Source organism: Mesoplodon mirus (genome assembly GCF_964341445.2).
Source record: "Mesoplodon mirus genome assembly, chromosome: 20".
NCBI classification, from domain to species: domain Eukaryota; kingdom Metazoa; phylum Chordata; class Mammalia; order Artiodactyla; family Ziphiidae; genus Mesoplodon; species Mesoplodon mirus.
Window position 1 is genome coordinate 17,363,824 of NC_138996.1, and position 23,027 is coordinate 17,386,850.

At 35.4% G+C, this 23,027-nt stretch overlaps 1 protein-coding gene across 4 annotated transcripts in view; it reads right to left on the minus strand.

Annotated features, from left to right (window-relative positions):
* Nucleotides 1–23,027, minus strand: part of WRN (WRN RecQ like helicase) — a 127,831-nt gene that overhangs the window by 8,549 nt on the left and 96,255 nt on the right. For 3 of the 4 annotated variants that reach the window (XM_082608822.1, XM_082608821.1, XM_082608823.1), the window contains exons 25-33: nt 15,815–15,985; nt 15,641–15,738; nt 14,544–14,613; nt 13,637–13,713; nt 7,707–7,782; nt 7,366–7,478; nt 5,572–5,686; nt 4,515–4,646; nt 1,945–2,107 (exon numbers count right to left, since the gene is read on the minus strand). In XM_082608822.1, coding sequence (XP_082464948.1) covers nt 1,945–2,107; nt 4,515–4,646; nt 5,572–5,686; nt 7,366–7,478; nt 7,707–7,782; nt 13,637–13,713; nt 14,544–14,613; nt 15,641–15,738; nt 15,815–15,985 — 1,015 coding nt within the window. The remainder of the gene's footprint in view (nt 1–1,944; nt 2,108–4,514; nt 4,647–5,571; nt 5,687–7,365; nt 7,479–7,706; nt 7,783–13,636; nt 13,714–14,543; nt 14,614–15,640; nt 15,739–15,814; nt 15,986–23,027) is intronic. The other variant, XM_082608824.1, reaches the window with a different exon arrangement.

Consider the following 23,027-nt stretch of genomic DNA (forward strand, 5'->3'; position numbering starts at 1 on the left):
ATACTGCATACTATCAAACAGCTCATCGAAGATATATCTTTCTCTAAATCCTGAGAGACAATACATACATAAAGGAAAAAATAATTCTAGGGTATTAAAATCAAGAAGGCATCTGAGTCTTTGACTTTCTCTAAAATACTATTTCATTCTGCATTGGAAAAGGAGAGGTTTTATACAATCCCAATTCTAACCCTGCAATTAATTACTGTTGTCCTTCCTCTTCCTTAATTTCTAGTAAAATGGCTGCTGAAGTTAGAAAGACTGGAGAGTGACCAGGAGAGCTGGCTAGCTTCCTCACAAGGTGACTCACAGCTAAGTGACCTTGGATATTTTATCGCAGTACAGGATTTGGCCCTCATGTTTTCAGATTTACAAACCTACTTTAACCTTAATAGAGCCACATTAACCAAGCTCACAAAATGCCAATTCATTAATTTCCAATTATGAATTCACAACTATCATATAGATAAGCACCCAGATTAGCAAGACTAGAACATATTTTCCCTATAGACAGACCTACATGGGAAATCAAATCATAACCAGAAAGCTGTGATACAGAAGCAGAATTAGTTGTTAAGGTATCTCCCTCAAATAAGATCTTGACATAAGCTATCAACAGGCCCTGAAAACGCTTGGAAGTCTCATTGACCAGGATTAGAAAGTGCATATTTCTTTCCTTTAAATAGTTGGCAGTACAACTTTAACATGGTATAGTAAAAAGAGAAACTTCGGTTTCCTGGAACTAACTTAGAGGACCACTGCCCAAACTTGCCTCCGTCTCTATCCTTGCCTTCAAGGTTGAGCAATGGAAGGAGAGATGGAGGTGTCCTTCAGTCAAGTCTTGCTCAAGCCTAGAACAAATGCTGCCTTTGAAGGTGACTTAAATACCTTTGTTCTGATCAGTTAAGTATAGTATTAATTGTGATCTGTTTTCCCTTATTTCTAAATTTGGGGGGAGAACTGTATACTTGTTCCTGAGTGGGAAAGAATTTGAGGTAACTAGTTTAACTATTTGCACTGCAGCTTTGGAGATAAGGCTTTTTGTATGTCCACTGCTCTGTCCTAACAGTCAAAAAAAAAGTTTATCAGATTTACTGAATTATAACACACCTAGTTTACATTTAGGGTGTGAAAATCCTTCTAATCCACCTCATCTTTACTTCTGTAAAAAAGGGATCATAATTTTAAAATAGGCCTATTTTTAGTGACCGCCTGGAGGGGTGGGATAGGGAGGGTGGGAGGGAGATGCAAAAGGGAGGGGTTATGGAAACATATGTATATGTATAACTGATTAAATTTGTTATAAAAAAAATGGGAGAAAATAAAAAATATATGCATTAAAAAAAAAAAAAAAAAAAAGAAAAAGAGAAAATAGGCCTATTTTTAAATGTTCTGCAAGGCAAACAAAGGGGCTTGATCTCCATGAGCACAGTTGAGGTTCTGTAGCAAAGTGGCAGGAGGAAACCCTTCTACAAGGGGCCCAAGAGAACTCAGTCCATCCCTTCAATGCCACAGTGCCTGACACTATTGACTGTATTGATGAGAAAGGCTACTTAGGTAAAACCAGTGACAGGGAATCAGAAAGATTTAGAAAAAAGCTAAGAGTCAGTGAGCTATGGGGAATGAATGTGTGTTTTTTTCAAGTGATGAAGTAGAAATTAGAAAAGGATGAAAGAGCACTGTTTGGGGGATGGGTGTGGAAGTTGTAACCTGAAGCTGAAAAAAAAAGCAAGAATTTCTCAGACTCAGACTTCTCTCTGAGTGATAATGGGAAGAAAGGTTGTTTTTCTAAAACAATAAAAAGCATTACAAAAGTAAAGTTTTCATAGTAGCATAAAGGGTTAATGCAATCAGAGTGAAAAATATTAGTGGATTGCTTGTTTACTTCATCTGGGTTCAATGACTCAAGTCATTAAGGCTGCAGATCAGGGTCATGGTTATCACCTGAGTTGATGGGAGGGTTTCGGATAACATCAGCAATAATCTTCTGAATCTCTGGAGTCAGACCTGCTCGCTCCAGATCGAGTGGGTAGCCAGCTTGCACCGCTTGGGACAAGTGCATGCCAACTGCTGTGAGAGGCAGAATCCTGTTCTCAGCTACACTCTTCTAGAGAAATAGCAGCAAAACAACCAGTGAGTTTTTTTTAAGTTTCCACTGTACTGTATAGAAATACAAGGTCCAAAACCTTCAGGTAGTAAATGTTCACTGAGAAATAAACAGTGGACTAAACCTTCATTTAAATTTCTCATTTTAACTAATTCTTTAAAATGACTCACATGCTAGAACTCCACAGGTGCTACTTTTTATACTTATTATATTGAATAAAGCAAAATCCCCCAGGTTTAGCTAAGAAATCAATCCTCATCCCTCTGTAATTATTCACCTTAAAAACCTATTAGTGACAGAGTAGTCGTTCTACGTAAGTCTAATAGCTGCCACAACCTTTTAAAAATACAGTAAACTGTTACCCAATAATATATATACTTGAAATAACACACGGTACTTCAGTTATATGTATTTCCAGGAAGACAAATCATAAAATGCTTAGCAATAACATAAGGCTCCAAATGTACTCTAGAAAAGGTTCTCAAGAAGAGTTTAAAAAGTGCTTTAAATTGGCTCTATTCATAAAATAATAATAACCACAATTTACAAGTGGCTGTCATCATTTGCCTAGCATTGAATTTAACATGAATTGTGCTAAATTAAGGACACTGTTACATATTTATGTAGCTTTTAAACAAATGTAGCTCCAAATCCATTTAAGATGTCTGTTAGATAAAACATTCTTTTAAACATTCAGAAAGTTTAGTCACTCAGCTCTAAATTATTTCATGACACTTTTTTAACACACCTTGAAAGTCTGAATTTGGACTGTATTTGTATGAATGCTGTTATTTTCACAAAATAGAGCATTTAGAGCAATATTTTCATCCTTCAAAGGAAGGTTTTAAGTTACTTTCACTAAATGTCTACACTTTTTCTACTAGAAGATGTGTACCATGTGTGCATAATATCAGGGTTATTTGATACCAGGCATTGTATTACCTAAAACTAATTGTATTATTCCTCCTGATTAATTAGTCCTTAGGCATGTTTAATTTTGCGGGTAACTGGCAAGACCCCCTCAGACTCCTGGGAAGTACAGATAATTACACCACAATATTTCACAATAATATACAACCAAATAATAGCAAAAGACACAAATGAAGATATACCACTCTTCACATTTTTAACCATGAATATGTAATATAATACATGAAACTTCATATCCTGGCTAAGTATGAGAATACAATTTATTTTAAAAATTTGGAGGCTATTCCATATTTTCTTAGTAATTATATACAGTTATACCATACATATTTGGTCAAATTGTGTATATACAAGCATGTTTTACATGTACATGTAAGCTACTGTTTAAATAAGAGAATGAACTTAAAGTTCCTATTTATCATGTAATATGTTTCAAAAATAGTTCAATGGAATTATTTGGTTCTTTGTGTAATGGCTTTTGTACTTTTAATTAAGGAGTTTGGCTATGTAAGTAGAACATATATTAAGTGACTAAGATAAGCTATGGACTGTTTATTCTTATTTATATTGGCTATTAACCAGAATAGAAAGTGTGTAACATAGCCTAGTGGATGGAGACACAGAGAACAGGAAAAGCAGGCCCTGGACCATACAGCCTAATCTAAACCAATTTAACATCAGAGAGGACAGGAATGCAAATTAGTGAAACTTCGCTGGAAGCCTCATTCTGTCCCTATTCCACTAAGATATCCTCTTCATTTTGTAGATTTAAAAAATCTCAACAGCCTTAAGGACTTATGCCAAAACAATGAAGAAACATTAAGTATGGCCATTGTTCACAGTAATCAGATTTTTTTCAAAGAGCATCAAGCACACATGGTTAAAAAAATAGAACACTGCACTAAAGGAGACAGAGTGAAAAGCAAGTTTGTTATTTTTTTTTAACTTATTTCTAGCTTCTTCGACATCCTTCAGAGATATTCTATGCACTTTTGTATACATACCCAAGGACATGTGAATATATAAGCATGCAAATATATATACATACACATTTATGTATGTTTTTCACAGTGCTATGCATCTTCCTTTTTTTACTTAACAATGTATCTTGGAGATTATCTCTTATCAGTACATACAGTAATAGTTTTTTAACTATTAATCCCATTAAAAAAATGGAGTCTTAAAATATGGCTTCTCCAATATCCCTAAGCTATAAATGTGTTTATCAGTACCTCTGATACAACATCTATAAGATAATCATGGACAAACTATACTTGCTGTTTTTACTTAATTAACAGAAAAGGGCTTAGCAGAAAAAGCAAATGACATTCTGTTCTAAAATTAATTATAAAATGAAACCACATAAAATATTGTAGGATTAAAAGAAATTTATCCCAAGTCTCAACTTTGATATTGAAAAGCTGATAACACACGTTTAGATAAATTTAAAAACTCCCTCTAACTTGAAAGTAACACTTACCAAACACATTTTCTTTTCTTGGAATAAAGAATATGTGATGGCTGCAGACTGTGAAAGTGAGCTTGCTTTATTTTTCACCACCAGACTTTTCTTCTGTTCTTCTTGTGGTTTTGTACTTGAAAAGAGGTCTGTCTACAAAATTTTAAATGTAGCACAAATGATCAAATAATATCATTATAATGATTGATAGAATATCAACATGATCATTAGCTATTAGGGAAAAAAATAACACAAATAAAACCTCTAAGGAACAGCTCCAAATTCCCTTTTTATGAGGAGCTCAAAAAGGTTTTTTTATTTTTTACATATTGATTTTAAAAGGTAAAATAAGGTTAGAGGGAATAAGTTTTGAATAAAATATTTGTAATTACAAACATGGTTGTAAAACTAGAAATTCCTAGTCTTCCCTTTAAGCCAATAAGAGGGACTAAAAATGAACTATAACATGGACCACTCTGCCTCTAAATTAGTCCCCTAATCCCCCAGAAGTGAACAGCGAATGAATGAATGAAGCTTTAATTTCTATCTACATTTGAAGGTAAAATAAATTCTTAGTCTAAAATACAGTACTTATTCAGATTTAAAAACAAAACCTCTCAACAAAATAAACAGACATAAGCAGGTTTGACAACTGTTACTTCAGAATCATCTTAAAAATTAGGTAACTAGTGGTTATCAGTGGGGAGAGAGGTGGAGGAAGGGGCAAGATGGGAAAGGGAGTTAAGAGGTACAAACTACTGGGTATAAAACAAATAAGTTACAAGGATGTAATGTACAGCACAGGGCATATAGCCAATATTTTATAATAACTTTAGAGTATAATATATAAAAATATTGAATCACTATGTTGTACATCTGAAACTAATATAATATTTTAAGTCAACTATACTTCAATTAAAAAAATTGATAACATGTTTTTATAACTGATTTACTATAGAAACTATCTGATTCATTTTCTGTGTCCAGCATAGAAATAAAAAATGCTGCTTTTGAAGGGTGTTTTGTAATTGTCAAAAAGTTTATTCTCTCAGAACTCCTGCAAACCATAGTATTTTACCTGAAGACTAGTTATTTGACAGAAATGTTTGATGACTTCCAACAGAGGGGCCAACATCGTAGCTTTGCCTTCAGAAACACCATCGATCCTTTTCACATTTTCAACTGTAGTAGGTCTGTCGTTTAAAAAAATTAAAAAGTCAAGAAACCACTGAAACGTTACCACTCCAGCAACACAGCTGATAGATATTTAGCTTCAATACTGACACTCAATAAACATGGATTTTTTTCCAGCAACCAAAAACAATGTATAAAACAAGTAATTGTGTTTTATGATTCTTAGAGGACAACTAAGAGGCTAAGAAACTCAGAAGAAAATCTCATTCATTATTTACAAAGTTTTTACCTGTAACAATAAACTAGCTAACTAACTACTTCAGGCTTTTAATATTTCTTATTGTGTCCAATATGAAGAGAATGTCTGATGTCTTCTTTCTAAAAATCTGCCAATCTAATGATTACTCCTTTTCCTTTAAATATCTTCACTGAATATTAAAATGTGGTCTTTGAATATTTATTTTTAATGAAATAATTATTATAAGATATATGCACTATGTAACATTATTAGAAAATTCTTCTCTAAAGTAACATCTCTTGAATGAAATTTAGCAACAGAAACAATTTTTGAAAAGGAAGTATACAAGATGAGTACAGTTACCAAGCAACAATTCTTTGGAAATAATTTATTCTAAATATTTATTGACCACCTAGTGATTATTAGGCATTGTGCTAGGTGCTTTGGAAAACACAAAAAGATGAGGAATATAACATCTTCATCACAGAGTTTAAAATCTAGAAGACACATATACATGAATACCAATAGTAACAAAAAAATAAATAAAGCATTATGTAATAAATGCCATAGAATCATCTTTTAAATTTACATTTAAAAGTCCTTTATGCATTCCACAGAGCAATCACTTTGCTGATAAAAACATGGAAGGCTTCATGGAGCAAATAACAATAAAGCCAGATCTTAAAGGATTTCCTAATAGGAGTTTTGGGAAACCAAGGAAACTACAAGTCAGAAGCAACATTCTAAATAAGTATATGGAAGTTGAGAAGGAGACAAACAAATGGTAAACAATCTAGGTAAGATTAAGCATTAAAATTCTGTGACTCAGACGGAAAAGAAGGTTTAAGTCCATAAATGGAAGGCCTTGAATTGTGGGCTAAGTAAGTTAAGACAGTGGGAAACTAGTTAAGCAGAAGTACAACATGATAAAGATTAATTTGGTATTCACATATCAGACGAAACAGAGAGAGAGAGAGGCTGAAGAAAGAGTAACTAGTTAGAGGCTTCTGCAACAGTCCAAGGGTAATGGTCTGAACTACCACGGTGTCACTAAAAAAAGAAAAGCATAGACAGACACAGAAGAAACACTGAAATGAAAAAGTCTAAAAACTATATAAGAGAAAGATGGGGATATATGTTAGAAGAGTAAAAGTAGTATCAGAGGTATTAAACAGGCATGACTAGGAACATGATAGTATGACTAACAAAAATAAGGAATTCAGAAGGAAGAGTTTTGGCATTTGCATGAAATGCATGTACGGAGGGTTGGTGGGTAGTGAGTTAGATTTTATATACACGGGATCTGATTGCTGAAAACAGTTGGTTTCATGTGGGACTAAAGCTCAGTGAAGAAACAGATCATTGGCAGCAACATGGGAGATTTGGGAACCACCTCTTGGATGTGACTGCTGGAGCCATAGTCGTATTATCGCTAAATGATGTATTTTACAAATCTATTATGTTAGAACAAAATAAGTTAGAAATATGCAAATAGTTTACCTCATTTGGGCCATATCCACCAGTATCTTATTTGTTGCCAGAATAGCTGGAGGAGCATTCATTTTATTGGCATGTTTCTGCCTAGCTTCCACCAATTTGCCATATAATATATTCTGAACGAAAAGCAAAGAAACAACATTTGTTTAAATGTACTTAGAAAAATCCAGCCCTTTATTTTTAGAGCTTCAGATATTACATTTCCCCCTTAGGATGAAAAATGAACTGTATCTTAGACTCTTAGCTAAAGAACAATTTTTAAAATACTGGCAAGAGAATTTTAAGCATGCATAGACTCGTAACTATCTTCTCAAAAACTAACTGCCTTTTTACAAAAGCCATACCTGAGTCTCCTGCTCTTCGGCTGAAATAACAGGTTCTGAGGACTTGTAATATTTTCCTGGTGATGTCACCATGATGCTAAAACATTTAAAAGAAAAGAAATAATAAAAGCTTTTCTTTTTCCAAGTTCACTTTTTATTTTGCCCCCAAAATGAGAATATCTTTCCAAAACAATATTAACATTTATTTGTCACAATACCAGTAAGGCAACTGTTACTTAAATGACAGCCTAGATTTGAAACATTTTATATCAAATACATTCATTATAGAGGTAAAGTTAAAACTATAATTTGAATCAATCACAAAATTGGTGCAATTAAGAACAGCATTTGCCTCCTCCTCATCAATCAAATACTTTGAAAGAAAATACTCCTTATCTATACCAAAGTAAAATTTTTCTAACCAAGAATGGTACAATCTATAATTCTTCTTGTGATAGCACTATTTTTTGGCTGTTGAGGAACATTAGCATGTAATTAATCAAATTACTCACATTTTTCTTCAGAATCAAACTAAAAAAAATAAGCCAAAAGGAGTAATTTTGCCTTTGGCTCCTCGAAAGAAGAATTTAAAACACCCAATTAGCAATTAACATGGTATGAGAGGTGCAAGACAGCAAACTAGATAGAAAACCAGGTTCTACAAGAGGCAATTTCACAGATAAATTAATTATAAAGAGGAAAAGTTATAAAAATGAAATTGTATAGAATAGCCTATGTAAAAGGTGTCAAATTTAAAGAAATTTCTGCTTTTGGAGGGGAAAGAGAAGAACATGTTTGATATTTAAGAAATGTTTATAAATTTCCCTGTTTCAAGAATTAAAAATTTACAGTGTAAAGTAAGACTTCATTTTTACAATTATCAGATTTTATCACTAGAATAAAGAGATCTGAACATGAGGAAAGAAAACTCCAGTTCAAAGAATTAGTCATAGCAGGTGACTCAAGACAACTATAAATTTGTTTTAAATAATAAGATATTTACCTTTATCTTAGTATTTATGGAAATCTTTATACAAATGGACTATTTGAAAATTAGTATGTTAAATTATTTCACAAAAAAATTTTATTATCATATGTACTGGCAAAATTCTGTGTAACATATCCCTGAAGCAGAAAAATATGTGGAAAATGTTTGCTAGAAAATGTTTTGCCTATGAATGCTATTACAAGTGCACAGAAGAAAAGTACAAAATATATAATAAGGGACTTCCCTGGTGGTGCAGTGGTTAAGAATCTGCCTGCCAATGCAGGGGACACGGGTTCGAGCCCTGGTCTGGGAAGATCCCACATGCCGCAGAGCAACTAAGCCCCTGTGCCACAACTACTGAGCCTGTGCTCTAGAGCCCGTGAGCCACAACTACTGAGCCCACGTGCCACAACTACTGAAGCCCACTCGCCTACAGCCCATGCTCCACAACAAGAGAAGCCACTGCAATAAGAAGCCCATGCACCGCAATGAAGAGTAGCCCCCGCTCGCCGCAACTAGAGAAAGCCCGTGTGCAGCAATGAAGACCCAACGCAGCCAAAAATAAATAAATAAAAATAAAATAAATTTATTTTAAAAAAAGGAATCTCAGTAAGTCTGGAATAAATTATGATAGAAAAATCATGAAAATCTTAAAAAAAACAAAATATATAATGAATATCATTGAAGAGGTAAGTGGAAATCTTCTAACCATGAATCAAGAAAAGATTGCTACACGATTAAAGAAAGAGAACAAGAACAAATAGTTCTTAGAAATGAACAATTTGATATCTAAAATTAAAATGTCACCAGATGGGAGGGGATATAAAGTCAAGGAACTCTCCAAGAGAGTAAACAAATAAAAACAGATTGAAAATAGGAGAAAATAAAAATTAATAATAGCTTACTCAGGCATTAAAAACAACGAAATAATGCCATTTGCAGCAACATGGATGGACCTGGAGATTTTCACACTAAGTGAAGTCAGTCAGACAGAGAAAGACCAATATCATTATGATATCGCTTATAAGTGGAATCTAAAAAAAAAAAAAAAAGTGATACAAATGAACTTGATTACAAAACAGAAACAGACTCACAGACTTACAGAATGAATTTATGGTTACCAGGGAGGAAGGGTTGGGGAGAGGGATAGATTCAGAATTTGGGACTGACATGTACCCACTGCTATATTTTAAAAAGATAACCAACGAGGACCTACTATAAAAGAAAAATTAGTAATAGGAACACTAAACAAGTAAAGAAAATAAAAAAGAGATTAACATCAAAGAAAATTAAGAGTGGTTGCATAATAACACAGATTGCCTTAGTGTTATATAATATTTGAGTAGATACAATAATGTAAAAACAAATTATTAATTTGACCAAAAATTGAAATATAATTTTGTTCTAAGGAAGGGGGTACGTGACATTGATGGAGAAGAAATGAAGGAAGGGGATATGGGAGACAAGCCCTAATTTACCATTATAGGATGTCAACAGAAAATTTCTAAAACTGGTAAGTCAAAAAAATAGTAATCTAAGCATGTCACTTAGAAATACGGAGGCAACCTCATACCCGTCAGAATGGCTACCATCCAAGAGTCTACAAATAACAAATGCTGGAGAGGGTGTGGAGAAAAGGGAACCCTTGTGCACTGTTGGTGGGAATGTAAATTGATGCAACCACCATGGACAACAGTATGGAGGTTCCTCAAAAAACCAAAAATAGAGCTACCATATGATCCAGCAATCCCACTCCTGGCCATATACCCTGAGAAAACAATAATTCAAAAGGACACAGCCAGAAAAAACAAAAACACTAATACAAAAAGATACACGCACCTCAATGTTCACTATTTACAACAGTCAAGATATGGAAGCAACCCAAATGCCCATCAACAGACAAATGGATAAAAAAGATATGGTGTAGATACATACAATGGAATATTACTCAGCCATAAAAAAGAATGAAATTCTTTGCTATTATGAAATTCTGCTATTTACAACAACATGGATGGACCTAGAGAATATTATGTGTAGCGAAATAAGTCAGGAAGGGAAAGGCAAATACTGTATGATATCACTTGTATGTGGAGTCTAAAAATAATACAAATGAATGTATATGCAAAACTCACAGGTTTTGCACCAAAGGGAAAAGGGGAGGGGCTAATTAGGGGTATGGGATTGAAAGATACAAACTACTATATATAAAATATATAAGCAACAAGGGTGTATTTTATAGCACAAGGAATTTCAGCCATTATCTTGTAATAACTTTTAACGGAGTATAATCTGTAAGAATACTGAATCACTATGCTGTACACCTGAAACTATATTGTAAATCACCTATACTTCATTTTTTAAAAAAAGGAAAGATGAGTTATTGTCAACAATAGCCCTCTTAGCCTTTTCTCCACTTTTTTTCAGCCTTTCAAAATGTACCATAAATATTAATAAAATATATGCTGAAAAGGTGTTTGTTTTTTTGGCCGCACTGCGCAGCAAGTGGGATCTTAGCTCCCCGCCGACCAGGGATCAAACCCAGGCCTGCTGCATTGGAAGTACAGAGTCTTAACCACTGGACTGCCACGGAAGTCCCAAAAAGGTGTTTTTAAAAAAAGAAATATGGAGGCCAATACCATAGAAACTGGTCAGAAGATCTGAGGGTGATTGCTTCTATAGAACAGAATAAAATGGGTTTGAGAAGGGTGTGAACTGGTGTGCTTTGTTATATGCCTTTAAGTCTCAACTGACTTTTAAAAACATTCACATGTATTATTTTAATGAAAATTCAAATGAAATTTAAAATAATAGTTATTGATATGTAAGCATCTTCTTCACTTCTGTACACTAAGCCCATATATTAAAATTAACTTCTGGACCACTCTACAGGTGTCTCAAACTTAGTATGTCTATCACTAAACTAATTTAACCTCATCCCCTAAACATGCAGCCCTTCAAACCTGTCTTCCTCTTACATAGCCCAGTGAAGGAAATGGCAGCACTTACCCACCATCAAAGACAAAAACCCAAGCTTCACAGTCAAGTCCTCCACCTTCCTTAACCTGCCTATCTTTTCAATCACTGAGTCCTAACAACTCCATCTCCTAAACATCTTACAAATCTCTCTCTCCCCACCCACTGCCACTTCCCTTGACTAATCTACCATAGCCTCTTGTGAACAACACAGCAACAGCCTCCCTATTTGTGTCTCTACAACTACGATCCTCCTGCAGTCCATTCCCTCCACAGCCAGAGTCATCTACCACGGGTTGGCATGCTAGGAGTGCACAGGCCAAATCTGTCTGTTCTGGTAAGGCTTGTAGTTAAGAATGGCTTCTTCTACATTTTTTTAATAGCTAAAAAAATCAAGAGGAGAACATTTTGTGACATGTGAAAATTATATGAAAATCAAAACAGTGTCCCTAAATAAAGTTTTATTGGAACACAGCCACACTCATTCATTTACATATCATCCATGGCTGCTTTGAGGCCACAACGGCAAAGCTGTGTAGTTGAGACGGAGACCACCTGACCCTCAAAGCCTAAATTATTTCCTATCTGATCCTTCATGTTTGTCAACCCCTGTTCTCAATCATAAATTTGATCATGTCACTGTTCTGCCTAAAACCTTTCCTTAGCGCCCAACTGCTTTTATGATCAAATGGAGTGCTTGAAAGGAACTGGATATTTGAGACCCTGTTCAACTCCCCAGTCTTAAATTTTCCCACTCCCTTGCTTCCCTCTATCAGGGAATTAACTGCAAACTGCTGAATCCCTCAATTGTGTCATACCCTCTCTTGCTTTCAGGTTTTAGTACATGGACCATTCCTCTGCTTAGAAAACATCCCTTCACTTCACCCAACTGCTACTTAAGCCTCAAGTGTCACTTCCAAAGTGTTTCCAAAGTGTTACAACCCTGGATTGTAATTTTCTGTTCCCTTATGTGTATATTCCACTAGAATATAAACTCTGGGAGGGCCAGTGACTACGTCTCTATTATCCTCCACTGAATCCCAGTGCCTAGAATAGTACATGGCACAAAGAAGATGCCACAGGGAGTGTTTACCTGAAGAAATGCTTCAGCATATTGAACAGGTATATTGTTTTGCACACTCCTTAAACCCTCTGTTTACATTAAACACAGTATATATAGACCCAAACAAAAAGAAATTATCTGGGGTGGGAGACTGGTATTATGGTAAATGTTTCTATCAGATCCAAAGTAGTATGACCTATCTAAGTGAGCAAACCCTTAAAGAACAGACCATTTTCTTTCACCTGCTATGTATGTAAGTGTAGTCCACTTAGTCTGTGCATATGTGCTAACAAGTTCTTTAAATTCTCCATTTTCAGACCTTCTGTAATTCTGTACATTCTCTACACTTTTATTAAGTCAGAAAGTCATTAAGCTTGAGGGCACAATAGGTGCAATACCTTTATTCTCTACCAACCCCAATATCTACCATTTTATGTCGCCATAAGATCTTTTTTTTAAATGGAGTCAGAATATATACATATTTCATACAAATATAATATAATAATAGTGTTTAGATGCTAGAGGTTGACAGATATAGATCTGAAAGTCAGCTCTGTTACTAGATGGATGCTCCTAACAAGTTAGTTAACTTCTTAACCTTTAGTCTCTTCAACTGTAAAATGGGAATAAATAATAGTAGCTAACTCATAGGTTACTATAAGAATTAAATGAGATATTACTTATAAAATGCTTAGCATTTAGCACAGAATCTGGCAAATAATAATGCCCAGAAGTGTTAGCTATTAAATTAATATTAAAACTATCATTTTATAAGTCTGCTTTAATAATTATAGTATTAGAGGCTTATGTTTTCACTTCCTTCTGCCAATGAAATAGCCCAACATCTGACAGACCTTTCTCTCTAGGAAAGAATGAGAAAAAGTGCAAATGAAGTGAGTATAGAAAATAAAGATGTGAATTCTGTACCTTTTTTCAGGAATGTTCCTCCCAGAAGAAATTTTATCACGTGCTTTGTAAGAATACATCTTATACACGCTGGACTGCTTTTAAACATATAAAGGTCCATTCAAAAAAAAAAGAGAGAAGTTTCAAAAAACTTTTAAAAATGAAGAAAATAAGATACAAAGTATTACAATAATTTTTCCTTTTACTAACCAACTCATCAAATAAATCATCTGAAAATAAGCTCATGAATTATCAACTTCTAGGGCTCTAAAGGCAGTTAGAAATGCAATGTAATATCCCATTCCTCCCAAATCTATAGAGAATATAAGATCAAAAGAATTCTTAGAGACATAGCAAGAGCCAAAGTCACAAAAATGATTCAATTACATTGTGTATACTTTAATAAAGCAGAAAAAGTTCACCAGAAAATTTAATTCAGCACATTTGTCCATCACCCCATCACCCTAGTATCCTCATTAGTGGAAGTCAGCCTGTGGATAAGTATTTAATCTGTAATAGTTACCTAAGATCCAAAACAAAGCAAGAAAAGGTGTGTATGTGTATGTGTCTATGTAACTATAATGAGAACATTTAGGAATCAGGCTTATTTTTCCGTCAACTAAAAGTATTATGATATCCAAAAAAAGATATTATAAAAAGTGTTATAATATCCAAGCCAAATGAGTTATAAAATAGGCTTAAAAGAAAAAAAATAAATATTACTTTCTCAGATACTTCTGTTCTATTAACCCCAGAAATCATATATTGCATATTTTATTCTGTTCATATCATTTCTCTTTCCACACTTTATATCTTGTTATATATGGCATTTTCCTCTTTGAGTGGAAATAAAACAGAAAAATTTTAAACAGGAGTTGCATCAATAAAGAATGAAATAATAAGAACCATCTCTTTAATAAAAACAAACCTCTGAAGTTAATTCAATTGGTACTTGATTAGAGGAATGTTGCTCAGTGCCGGAAGATACAGCTTTAGAACTGAAAAATAATAAAATTAAATCATCTCAAATGTTAAAATGTAATTTTCTAATACATGAATCATCACACCTCCACTCTTAGAAAGGCAGATACGGTTATATTACTCTTTTAGAACTGATGCTTTTTTAAATTGATTTTTCCCCTCCAAAGAGCTTAAGCTCTTCAAAGTCTAGATTTAAAACTCTTTAAAGTTTTTTAAGTTTAAAAGTAAAACTGATCATCTAAAGTACAACATGATGGTTATAGTCAATAATACTGTATTATAAACTTCAAAGTTGCTCAGAGACTAGATCTTAATTGTTCTCTACACAAAAAAGAAGTGCTATTCAAGTGATGTGATAAAGTATTATCTAACGCTATTGCCATAATCACAATGCAATATATAAATGTATCAAACCAATACTTGTACACTTCAAACTTACACAATGTTAAATGTCAATTATATTTCAATTTTTAAAAAAAATTGAAAGATGATCGATAACATGTAAAGGTACTAAAAAGTAGGCAACACATGTATTCCCTTCCTGTCCTCTATACATAAGAAGGAAATATGGTATATAGATTCTTCAACATTTACCTCAACGCTGCTTCTTTATTTTATTTATTTATTTATTTATTTTAATTGAAGCATAGTTGATTTGCAATATTGTATTAGTTTCAAGTGTACAGCAAAGTTACTTAGTTATACATATATGTATGTATATATCTATATTCTTTTTTTTCCTGATTCTTTTCCAGTATAGTTTATTACAAGATACTGAATATAGTTCCCTGCGCTATACACTTCTTTAATCAAGAGGAGAGCAGCTTTCTAAGTACTACAGTCATCTACTTCCTATTCACCAGGACAGTGTTCTATGATTTATCATTCTCCCTACTGACTCCCACACCCAAACTGACTAAAAGAGGTATGCAAAAATGATTATCTTTACTCATTTTACTTTGTGTGGTACCTGTAAATTGGCACAAAATGAATCATTTAAATAACAGAAAACCCAGAAGTTTAAAAAAAAACTGAAAAATGAACCTTGGTAGAAAAAACTTCCTTGGACACAATTCTTCATTAGGTTGAAGGATAAGGCTTTGAGGAGATTCTGTTTTGGCTTCAGCTAGCCAATTTCTACCCTATTGAACACAAGAAGAATCTTTTAATGCACAGTGAGAAAATTCAATCAAACAGGCAGACTTCTACATTGTTTACCTTTTCTGTAAGGGTGCAAATCTTTACAAATTTGCTTTGCCCAGGAACTTCTACCAAGAATCCCTCAGTTATGAGCTGATGGGAGAAAACCTTCCACCAATTCTCTGTGTGATCCTTGCCAGTGCCAAAGAAACTGTGACTGCGATACTTATCTTCAAGACGCTGGGAATTCTGAAATTAGGCATAAAATCAATTCCTTAAAATGTTTATTTAATTAAACAGGAGATGTAAAACACGAAACCGTCTATTGATTCTTTGGCTTTAACACTAAATTTCAGCCTTAAAAACCTACGGAATTTTTATACCCCTCCTGCTTGCTCTGATTACTTAAGTCACAAATAAATACACTCAAAATAGTGTTCCTTTTCTGTTTTAAATAACGGCAGGAAATTTCATATATAAATCACATGCATTTCCCAATGCATAGGTTTGGATATATTTGGAATATTTAACCTTTGCTATTTAGACCTTTTATTAACATACTCACATTATTGTTTGAAAATCGTGATCATAAATCTACAGCTCAAGACTTGAAGCACGGGTGTTAAAGGCAGTGTGACCCATAGCTGCTAATCAGTGAGTGCAGTGCCAAGACTCAGGTTTCCACTGCATTGTTGTCATTACTGTGCTTTTTGTCCGTGCTGTTTCAGCAAAGTTTACTTAATCATTTCTGATTTAGCTGCTTCACTGAGATACATCAGAAAAAGCAGGTGCATGCTAGACAGCTGATGCTTTTGAGGTATTTTTCCCTAAGTGACCAGAGGATTCCGATCGGAGACTCTTCACAGCCGTCAAGGTCTAGAAATATTGGGGAAGCTAGCCCATCATATGCAATTCTCTTCTCCTCTAATGGAAATGACTATCCCCACCTTCACTCTCCACAGAGAACTTTTTCTATTCACTTTGCCCTCTGATTACCCCTTTTAAAATTTTTATTTATTTATTTATTTATTTTTGGATGCATTGGGTTTTCGTTGCTGCCCACAGGCTTTCACTAGTTGCGGTGAGCGGGGGCTGCTCTTCGTTGCGGTGCGCGGGCTTCTCATTGCGGTGGCTTCTCTTGTTGCCAAGCACAGGCTCTAGGTGGCTTCTCTTGTTGTGGAGCACGGGTTCTAGGCGCATGGGCTTCAGTAGCTGTGGCACGTGGGCTCAGTAGTTGTGGCTCGTGGTCTCTAAAGCGTAGGCTCGGTAGTTGTGGCGCACAGGCTTAGCTGCTCTGTGGCATGTGGGATCTTCCCAGATCAGGGCTCGAACCCATGTCCCCTGCATTGGCAGGCAGATTTTTTTTTTTTTTTGCGGTACGCGGGCTTCTCACTGTTGTGGCCTCTCCCGTTGCAAGCACAGGCTCCGGACGCGCAGGCTTAGCGGCCATGGCTCACGGGCCCAGCCACTCTGCGGCCTGTGGGATCTTCCCGGACTGGGGCACGAACCCGTGTTCCCTGCATTGGCAGGCGGACTCTCAACCACTGCGCCACAAGGGAAGCCCCCTGGCAGGCAGATTCTTAACCACTGTGTCACCAGGGAAGTCCCTGATTACCTCCTTCATCCATCCTACACATCTAAATACTACTTTTAAATGTGTATGGTACTATATGAACACAGGGCTCTCTGGAGAATTGCTTCTATCTAATGTATTTGCAGTGAATACAGCAGACTGTAATTCGAGGGTCATTCTGCCTTTCCTCCACTGTGACTTCTACCACAGAATCTGGTAAGTTACAAACACTATTTCTCAAACTTTGTTTCAAATCGGCTTCTGGACGTAATTTAAGTTCACTAAACAAAGGCATTTTTGCATGACATCTACATGCAGGAAGTGAGGCAAAGGGGTCTACTTTGCTATGTTTGCAGGTATGCATGACTGTGGAGGGGTTTGCTTTTTATGAGAAAGTGTTAGCAAAGAACCTAGCATACAGCTTCTAGCTTCCTAAGTAACAGGAGACATTCATTTTGTTGATACAGATTATAGAAGGCAGCTCCCAGATCAAGCAGAAGTAGAACCTTCCTGATTGTTATAGCTCCCTATTCAGCGCAGTTTGGGGTCAGGCACTGACAGATAACTTCTTAACCACAGAAGAGGCAACTGCTTCCATGGCAGATTATTTTGCAGTATAATCTTATCAACAATACTCTAAGCCACTTAACACCCAGTAATAAATACCTTTCTGTTTAAATTCGCTAGACTGATCATGAGTTTCATAACAAATACTGTATTTTAGATTATATTCATGTTTCAAAAACATTCACTCCTTGAGTATGTCAAGAAGTTCCTGTATTCTAAAATTTTCAATATTAAATACAATCTAAAATTTTAGAAATAGGCACATCCTGTCACTCAACATTTTTATATTTCATCTATACTCTAATGATGGTTTAACAATCAGTGCATATTCAAATCCAGGGAACAAAATGAAAAGAATATACAGAATGAGTTCCAGCAGACATAACTCAGGCACTATAAGCCTCACTATATTACAAATGTATTGGTTTTGTTCAACTGATGAAAACGTTATGGTTACAAGTTTATGATTTTGGAATGTTAAAAATGTGAATACAAGTGAAATAACCTAAAAAGACTGATCCCTCACATAAAGAAATCTAGGCTGAAATTAGATTAGATTAGGAAAGTTCCCATCAGAGACACATCAGTGCCTAGATACACTGAGCTTTTTTAAAACACAGACTTGGGCTTCCCTGGTGGCGCAGCGGTTGAGAGTCCGCCTGCCGATGCAGGGAACGCGGGTTCGTGCCCCGGTCCGGGAAGATCCCACGTGCCGCAGAGCGGCTGGGCCCGTGAGCCATGGCCACTGAGCCTGCACGTCCGGAGCCTGTGCTCCGCAACGGGAGAGGCCACAACAGTGAGAGGCCCACGTACCACAAAAAGAAAAAAACAAACAAACAAACAAACAAAAAACCACAGGCTTCTTATAGGTTTAGTTAACAGGGTCTGTAACATGCATTCTAAAAATAAAAATTGAAATTGAATTTTGTATTAAAATAGCTAAGTAATAAAGCTTTAGTATCATGGTGATTATATTTACAAAAATTGTACTAGAACAAGATTCAGAGAAACAGAAACACCCATGTACAACATGGCACCTTTTTCCACAACAACCTCTACGACCTATACTAACTGACTTTGGTTTGATTTGTGTAGAGTGTTTAAAATCAAACATCACAGAATTTCAGATCTGGAAGGAACATTGGAGCTCATTGATCTATCTCGTCATTTTTACTCAGATACAAACAATCAGAGGCTCAAAGATGTTAAGAGGTAGCCTAAGGTCATAGAGGTAAGACTAGGACACAGTCCTCCAGACCACTACCTCAGGGATATATATACACACAGACACACAGACACCAATATACATACATATACATATATACTGATTGTAGTTAGTGCAGCTAGACCACCTGGGTTCAAGTCACAGCTCCAGTACTTACTAGCTTTTGGATTTTGGGCAAGTCAGTTACTTAACTTACCTGTGTTTCTATTTCCTCAGCTGCTATACAAGTATAATAATACTTCCTATCTCTTGGGGATGTCGTGAAGATTGAGTAACCAGGACAGGACAGAGCCTGGCTCAATAATATTAACCTTATTTTTATGAGTTAACAGCTGATCCTTTAACTTAGCCTGCCTTCCTTAACATAAAAGCAAAAAGCCCTGACTCAGTATCGAGTCAGTTTTCCCAGAACATTTGTAATGGCATTCTACACCTGCTGGGGGCTTAGCTTTATAGTAGGAGAATCTACTGCTTGCAAACTAATAACACCAAAGATATTAAGTTGCCTAACTAGTACTTATTAGCAATCTGGACACTAAAAATTACTCCTCTAGCCTTCCCTTTCATAAGCAGAAAACAACCTGAAGTGAATGAACACATTTGCTGATATGAAGAAATGAGATGTTCTTCTCATCAGCAGGGGTAACTGTCCCTTCCCCTCATGATCAATAATCATTGTGAATACTGTGTACTGTGTGAATAAATTTACACTGTCATGTTTCCACGGCAATCACCATACACAAAATGAAATATTTCTGCTCTTCGACATAGATCATTTTGTTTTAAAGAAATCATATTCTCTTTTCAACGAGAAATCCAAATTTACACAAGTAACATTTCTGAAAAAACAGAATAAGGATTTTCAACAACAAATGCCTAAAAAAAAAAAAACCCACACATGTCTAACAATTTCTTACTCTGAGCGAGGCATCTTCCATTAATTACTTATATGTTCTAGTTAACTTAATTTTCCAGGTTAACCCACTGACGAAGTAAAACTGCTAAGGATGAGAAAGCTGCCATAGCGGATATAGGGATTTGGGCACTGATTTTAAGGAGTGCACAATTATACATGCACATATCCCTTACCAATCATAAATCTTCATTCTAGTATGTCTAGATCATTCAACCTAAAAATACAAATTTAAAACTGCATGTGAACAGCATAATAAAACAGACACAGCACTAGAACGTTAGTTAGGAAAGCTGTCCCTCATCCTGCTTCTGGCACAAAGTAATGACCTGACGTGACACAGGTCATTTAACTTTCTGGGACTTAGTATTAACCGCTGTATAATAAGGTGGTAGAATTAAATAATCTTTTTGCTCTAAGAGTGTCCACTTCTATGGGACAAAGTCTCAAAAATGGAAAGTATCAACCCATTCTTTTCCTTTACAAAGCAGGCTGGAAAAATTAGGGTACCAAATGGATGCATCAGGGAGTCTGGAAACCTATGAATGGATCGATGTGTGTTAGAATAAAGGGAGTCGACTGGCCAGAGCACAAGTCCCAAAGGATCACTTTCTAATAAAAGCCAAATCTTCGCACCATTATCTGATAGAGAAAACAAACAAACTTGCCACTTCTCTGAATTAACTTCTTTAAAAATCACGATTGCTTGTTGTGGTAGTTCTTTCCGCTGGGAATGCCACATTCCTCTCCACCTTCTTCCCTCGGGTTGGCTCTGAATGCCCAACTCTACTCTTATCATCCACAGAATAGAAAGCGCCAGTGATACCATAACAAAGACTTCTCTAGTTTCACAGCCATTAACAAGCACTCTCTCTTCAGAACTTAAATAATACTTTATATCTATTCATATGTCCCCGATCTCTTTTTATGCTGCAATATACTTATTTCTTCTCAAGTAACACCTTCCATACTAGATGATGTCTCATCTAATTCCGCTTTGAATTCCCCACAAAACAGAGTACAGTAGCTCCCACAAAAATAGATGTTTTGGGAATTCCCTGGCGGTCCAGTGGTCAGGAGTCCATGCTTCCACTGCAGGGGGCATGGGTTTGATCCCTGGTTGGGGAACTAAGATCCCGCATGCCATGCAGCGCGGCCAAAAAAAAAAAAAAAAGTTTAATAACTAGGAGAAAAAAGTAGTTATAAACTCTTAAGAAGTTTTAGATTCCTGTGTTCTTAAAGTGCAAAATAAGTCCATAGTTTTTGTCTATATTTTAACTAATTTTTTTTTCTTTTGCCTCTTTCCCAGTTCCTACAGGCCAAGGAAGTTCACAGCTGCCGCTTCAGAGCTTAAAAAGCTCATTTCTGGGACTGTTATTCTATGTGAACAATAAAGCCAAAATATAAAGTTACAATAATTATCTCTAGGAATATATTTCAACCTGATGAAATAGCTTGTCCGAAAAATTAAACGGATAACCCTCTCCTGTTAGAAAGTTTGAAAATTATAAAGGGTAATTAAAACTAACAATAGTTTTCCAGTGGCTGCCTATAGTCAAAGCATCTTTTATCAAAAGTGTCCTCTAATTCCGGAGCCATGATATGGTTTAGCACTTTGATAACATGATCAGGAAAGAGGTTTCACTTAATCTCCTGATTATGCAAATTAATGACTGTCTGTTTTCTAATCTGTAAAATTAAGATAACTGCATATCTTAATACTTAATTCACAAAGGTATTTAAAGATTTTTATGTGGGGCTCCCCTGGTGGCGCAGTGGTTGAGAGTCTGCCTGCCAATGCAGGGGACACGGGTTCGTGCCCCGGGAAGAGCCCACATGCCACGGAGCGGCTGGGCCCGTGAGCCATGGCCGCTGAGCCTGCGCGTCCGGAGCCTGTGCTCCGCAACAGGAGAGGCCACAACAGTGAGAGGCCCGTGTACCGCAAAAAAATAAATAAATAAAATAAAATAAAAAGATTTTTATGTGGTGAGCTATTTAGACCCCTAAAACAAAGTTCCTTAGGCAATACTTCTACTATTTAATTTCCAGCAAAACTTATGCTTTAAAAACAAAATTTTAAACTCCATTCACAAACACCTGAATGGCCTGAATAATCATTTATACTATTTTTAAACATCCTATGTAAGAGAGGAGACTCATGTGCTGCTGAAATATTTGTTTCATATGTACAAATATTATCTGTTTAAATAAACTCCAAGAGTTTCAAGGTTAAGATACTTAATCATCTTACAAATGAAAATTATCTATAAAGATATTAATTTTTCCTAAATTAGTTAAGGTAGATGATTCACTAAATTCTCAAAGGAAATAAAATTATAATTTAAAAAATGGTATCCCAGTAGATACCAAGATCACTGAAATTGGGGGGAAAAACTTGCCTTATTTTCACTGTAGTTAATGTCTACAAGTTTTCGTTAAGTGGTACTTTTTAAAAAAGTTTTACACCTTTATCTAGCAAGGGTAATATAAAATTACACAAAGAATAAACTTCTTAATTTGCAGACTCCCAAAAGAGACTGTTGGTATAAGCGGTCTGACTTGGTTTTCAAATAATAGATGAAATCTGATCCGTCTTGCGACCAGTTCAAGTTTGTCTAGGAGCCCATTTCCACTTAGCTGTTGATACTGGATACTGCTGGATTACACCAAATTAAAACAAGGATAATTTTTATAAATTATACATTCAGCTGGGATACATAGGTTTTAAAGATGACAGAGACAAGAAATTTTCATAGATCTCAATTACATTAAATCTATCCCTTGCAACTTAAATTCTTTTTCTAAAAAAATATAGCAGCACTCATATCAGCTAAACCAAGTACCTTAGGCAACACTTCTACCGTTAAATTTCTAACCAAACTTGAGATTTAAGAACAAAATTTTAAACTCCATAATCTAAAAACATCAGTACCTGAAGTTAACATATTTTTAGCATTTCATTAAAAGTATTTCACGGGCTTCCCTGGTGGCGCAGTGGTTGAGAGTCCGCCTG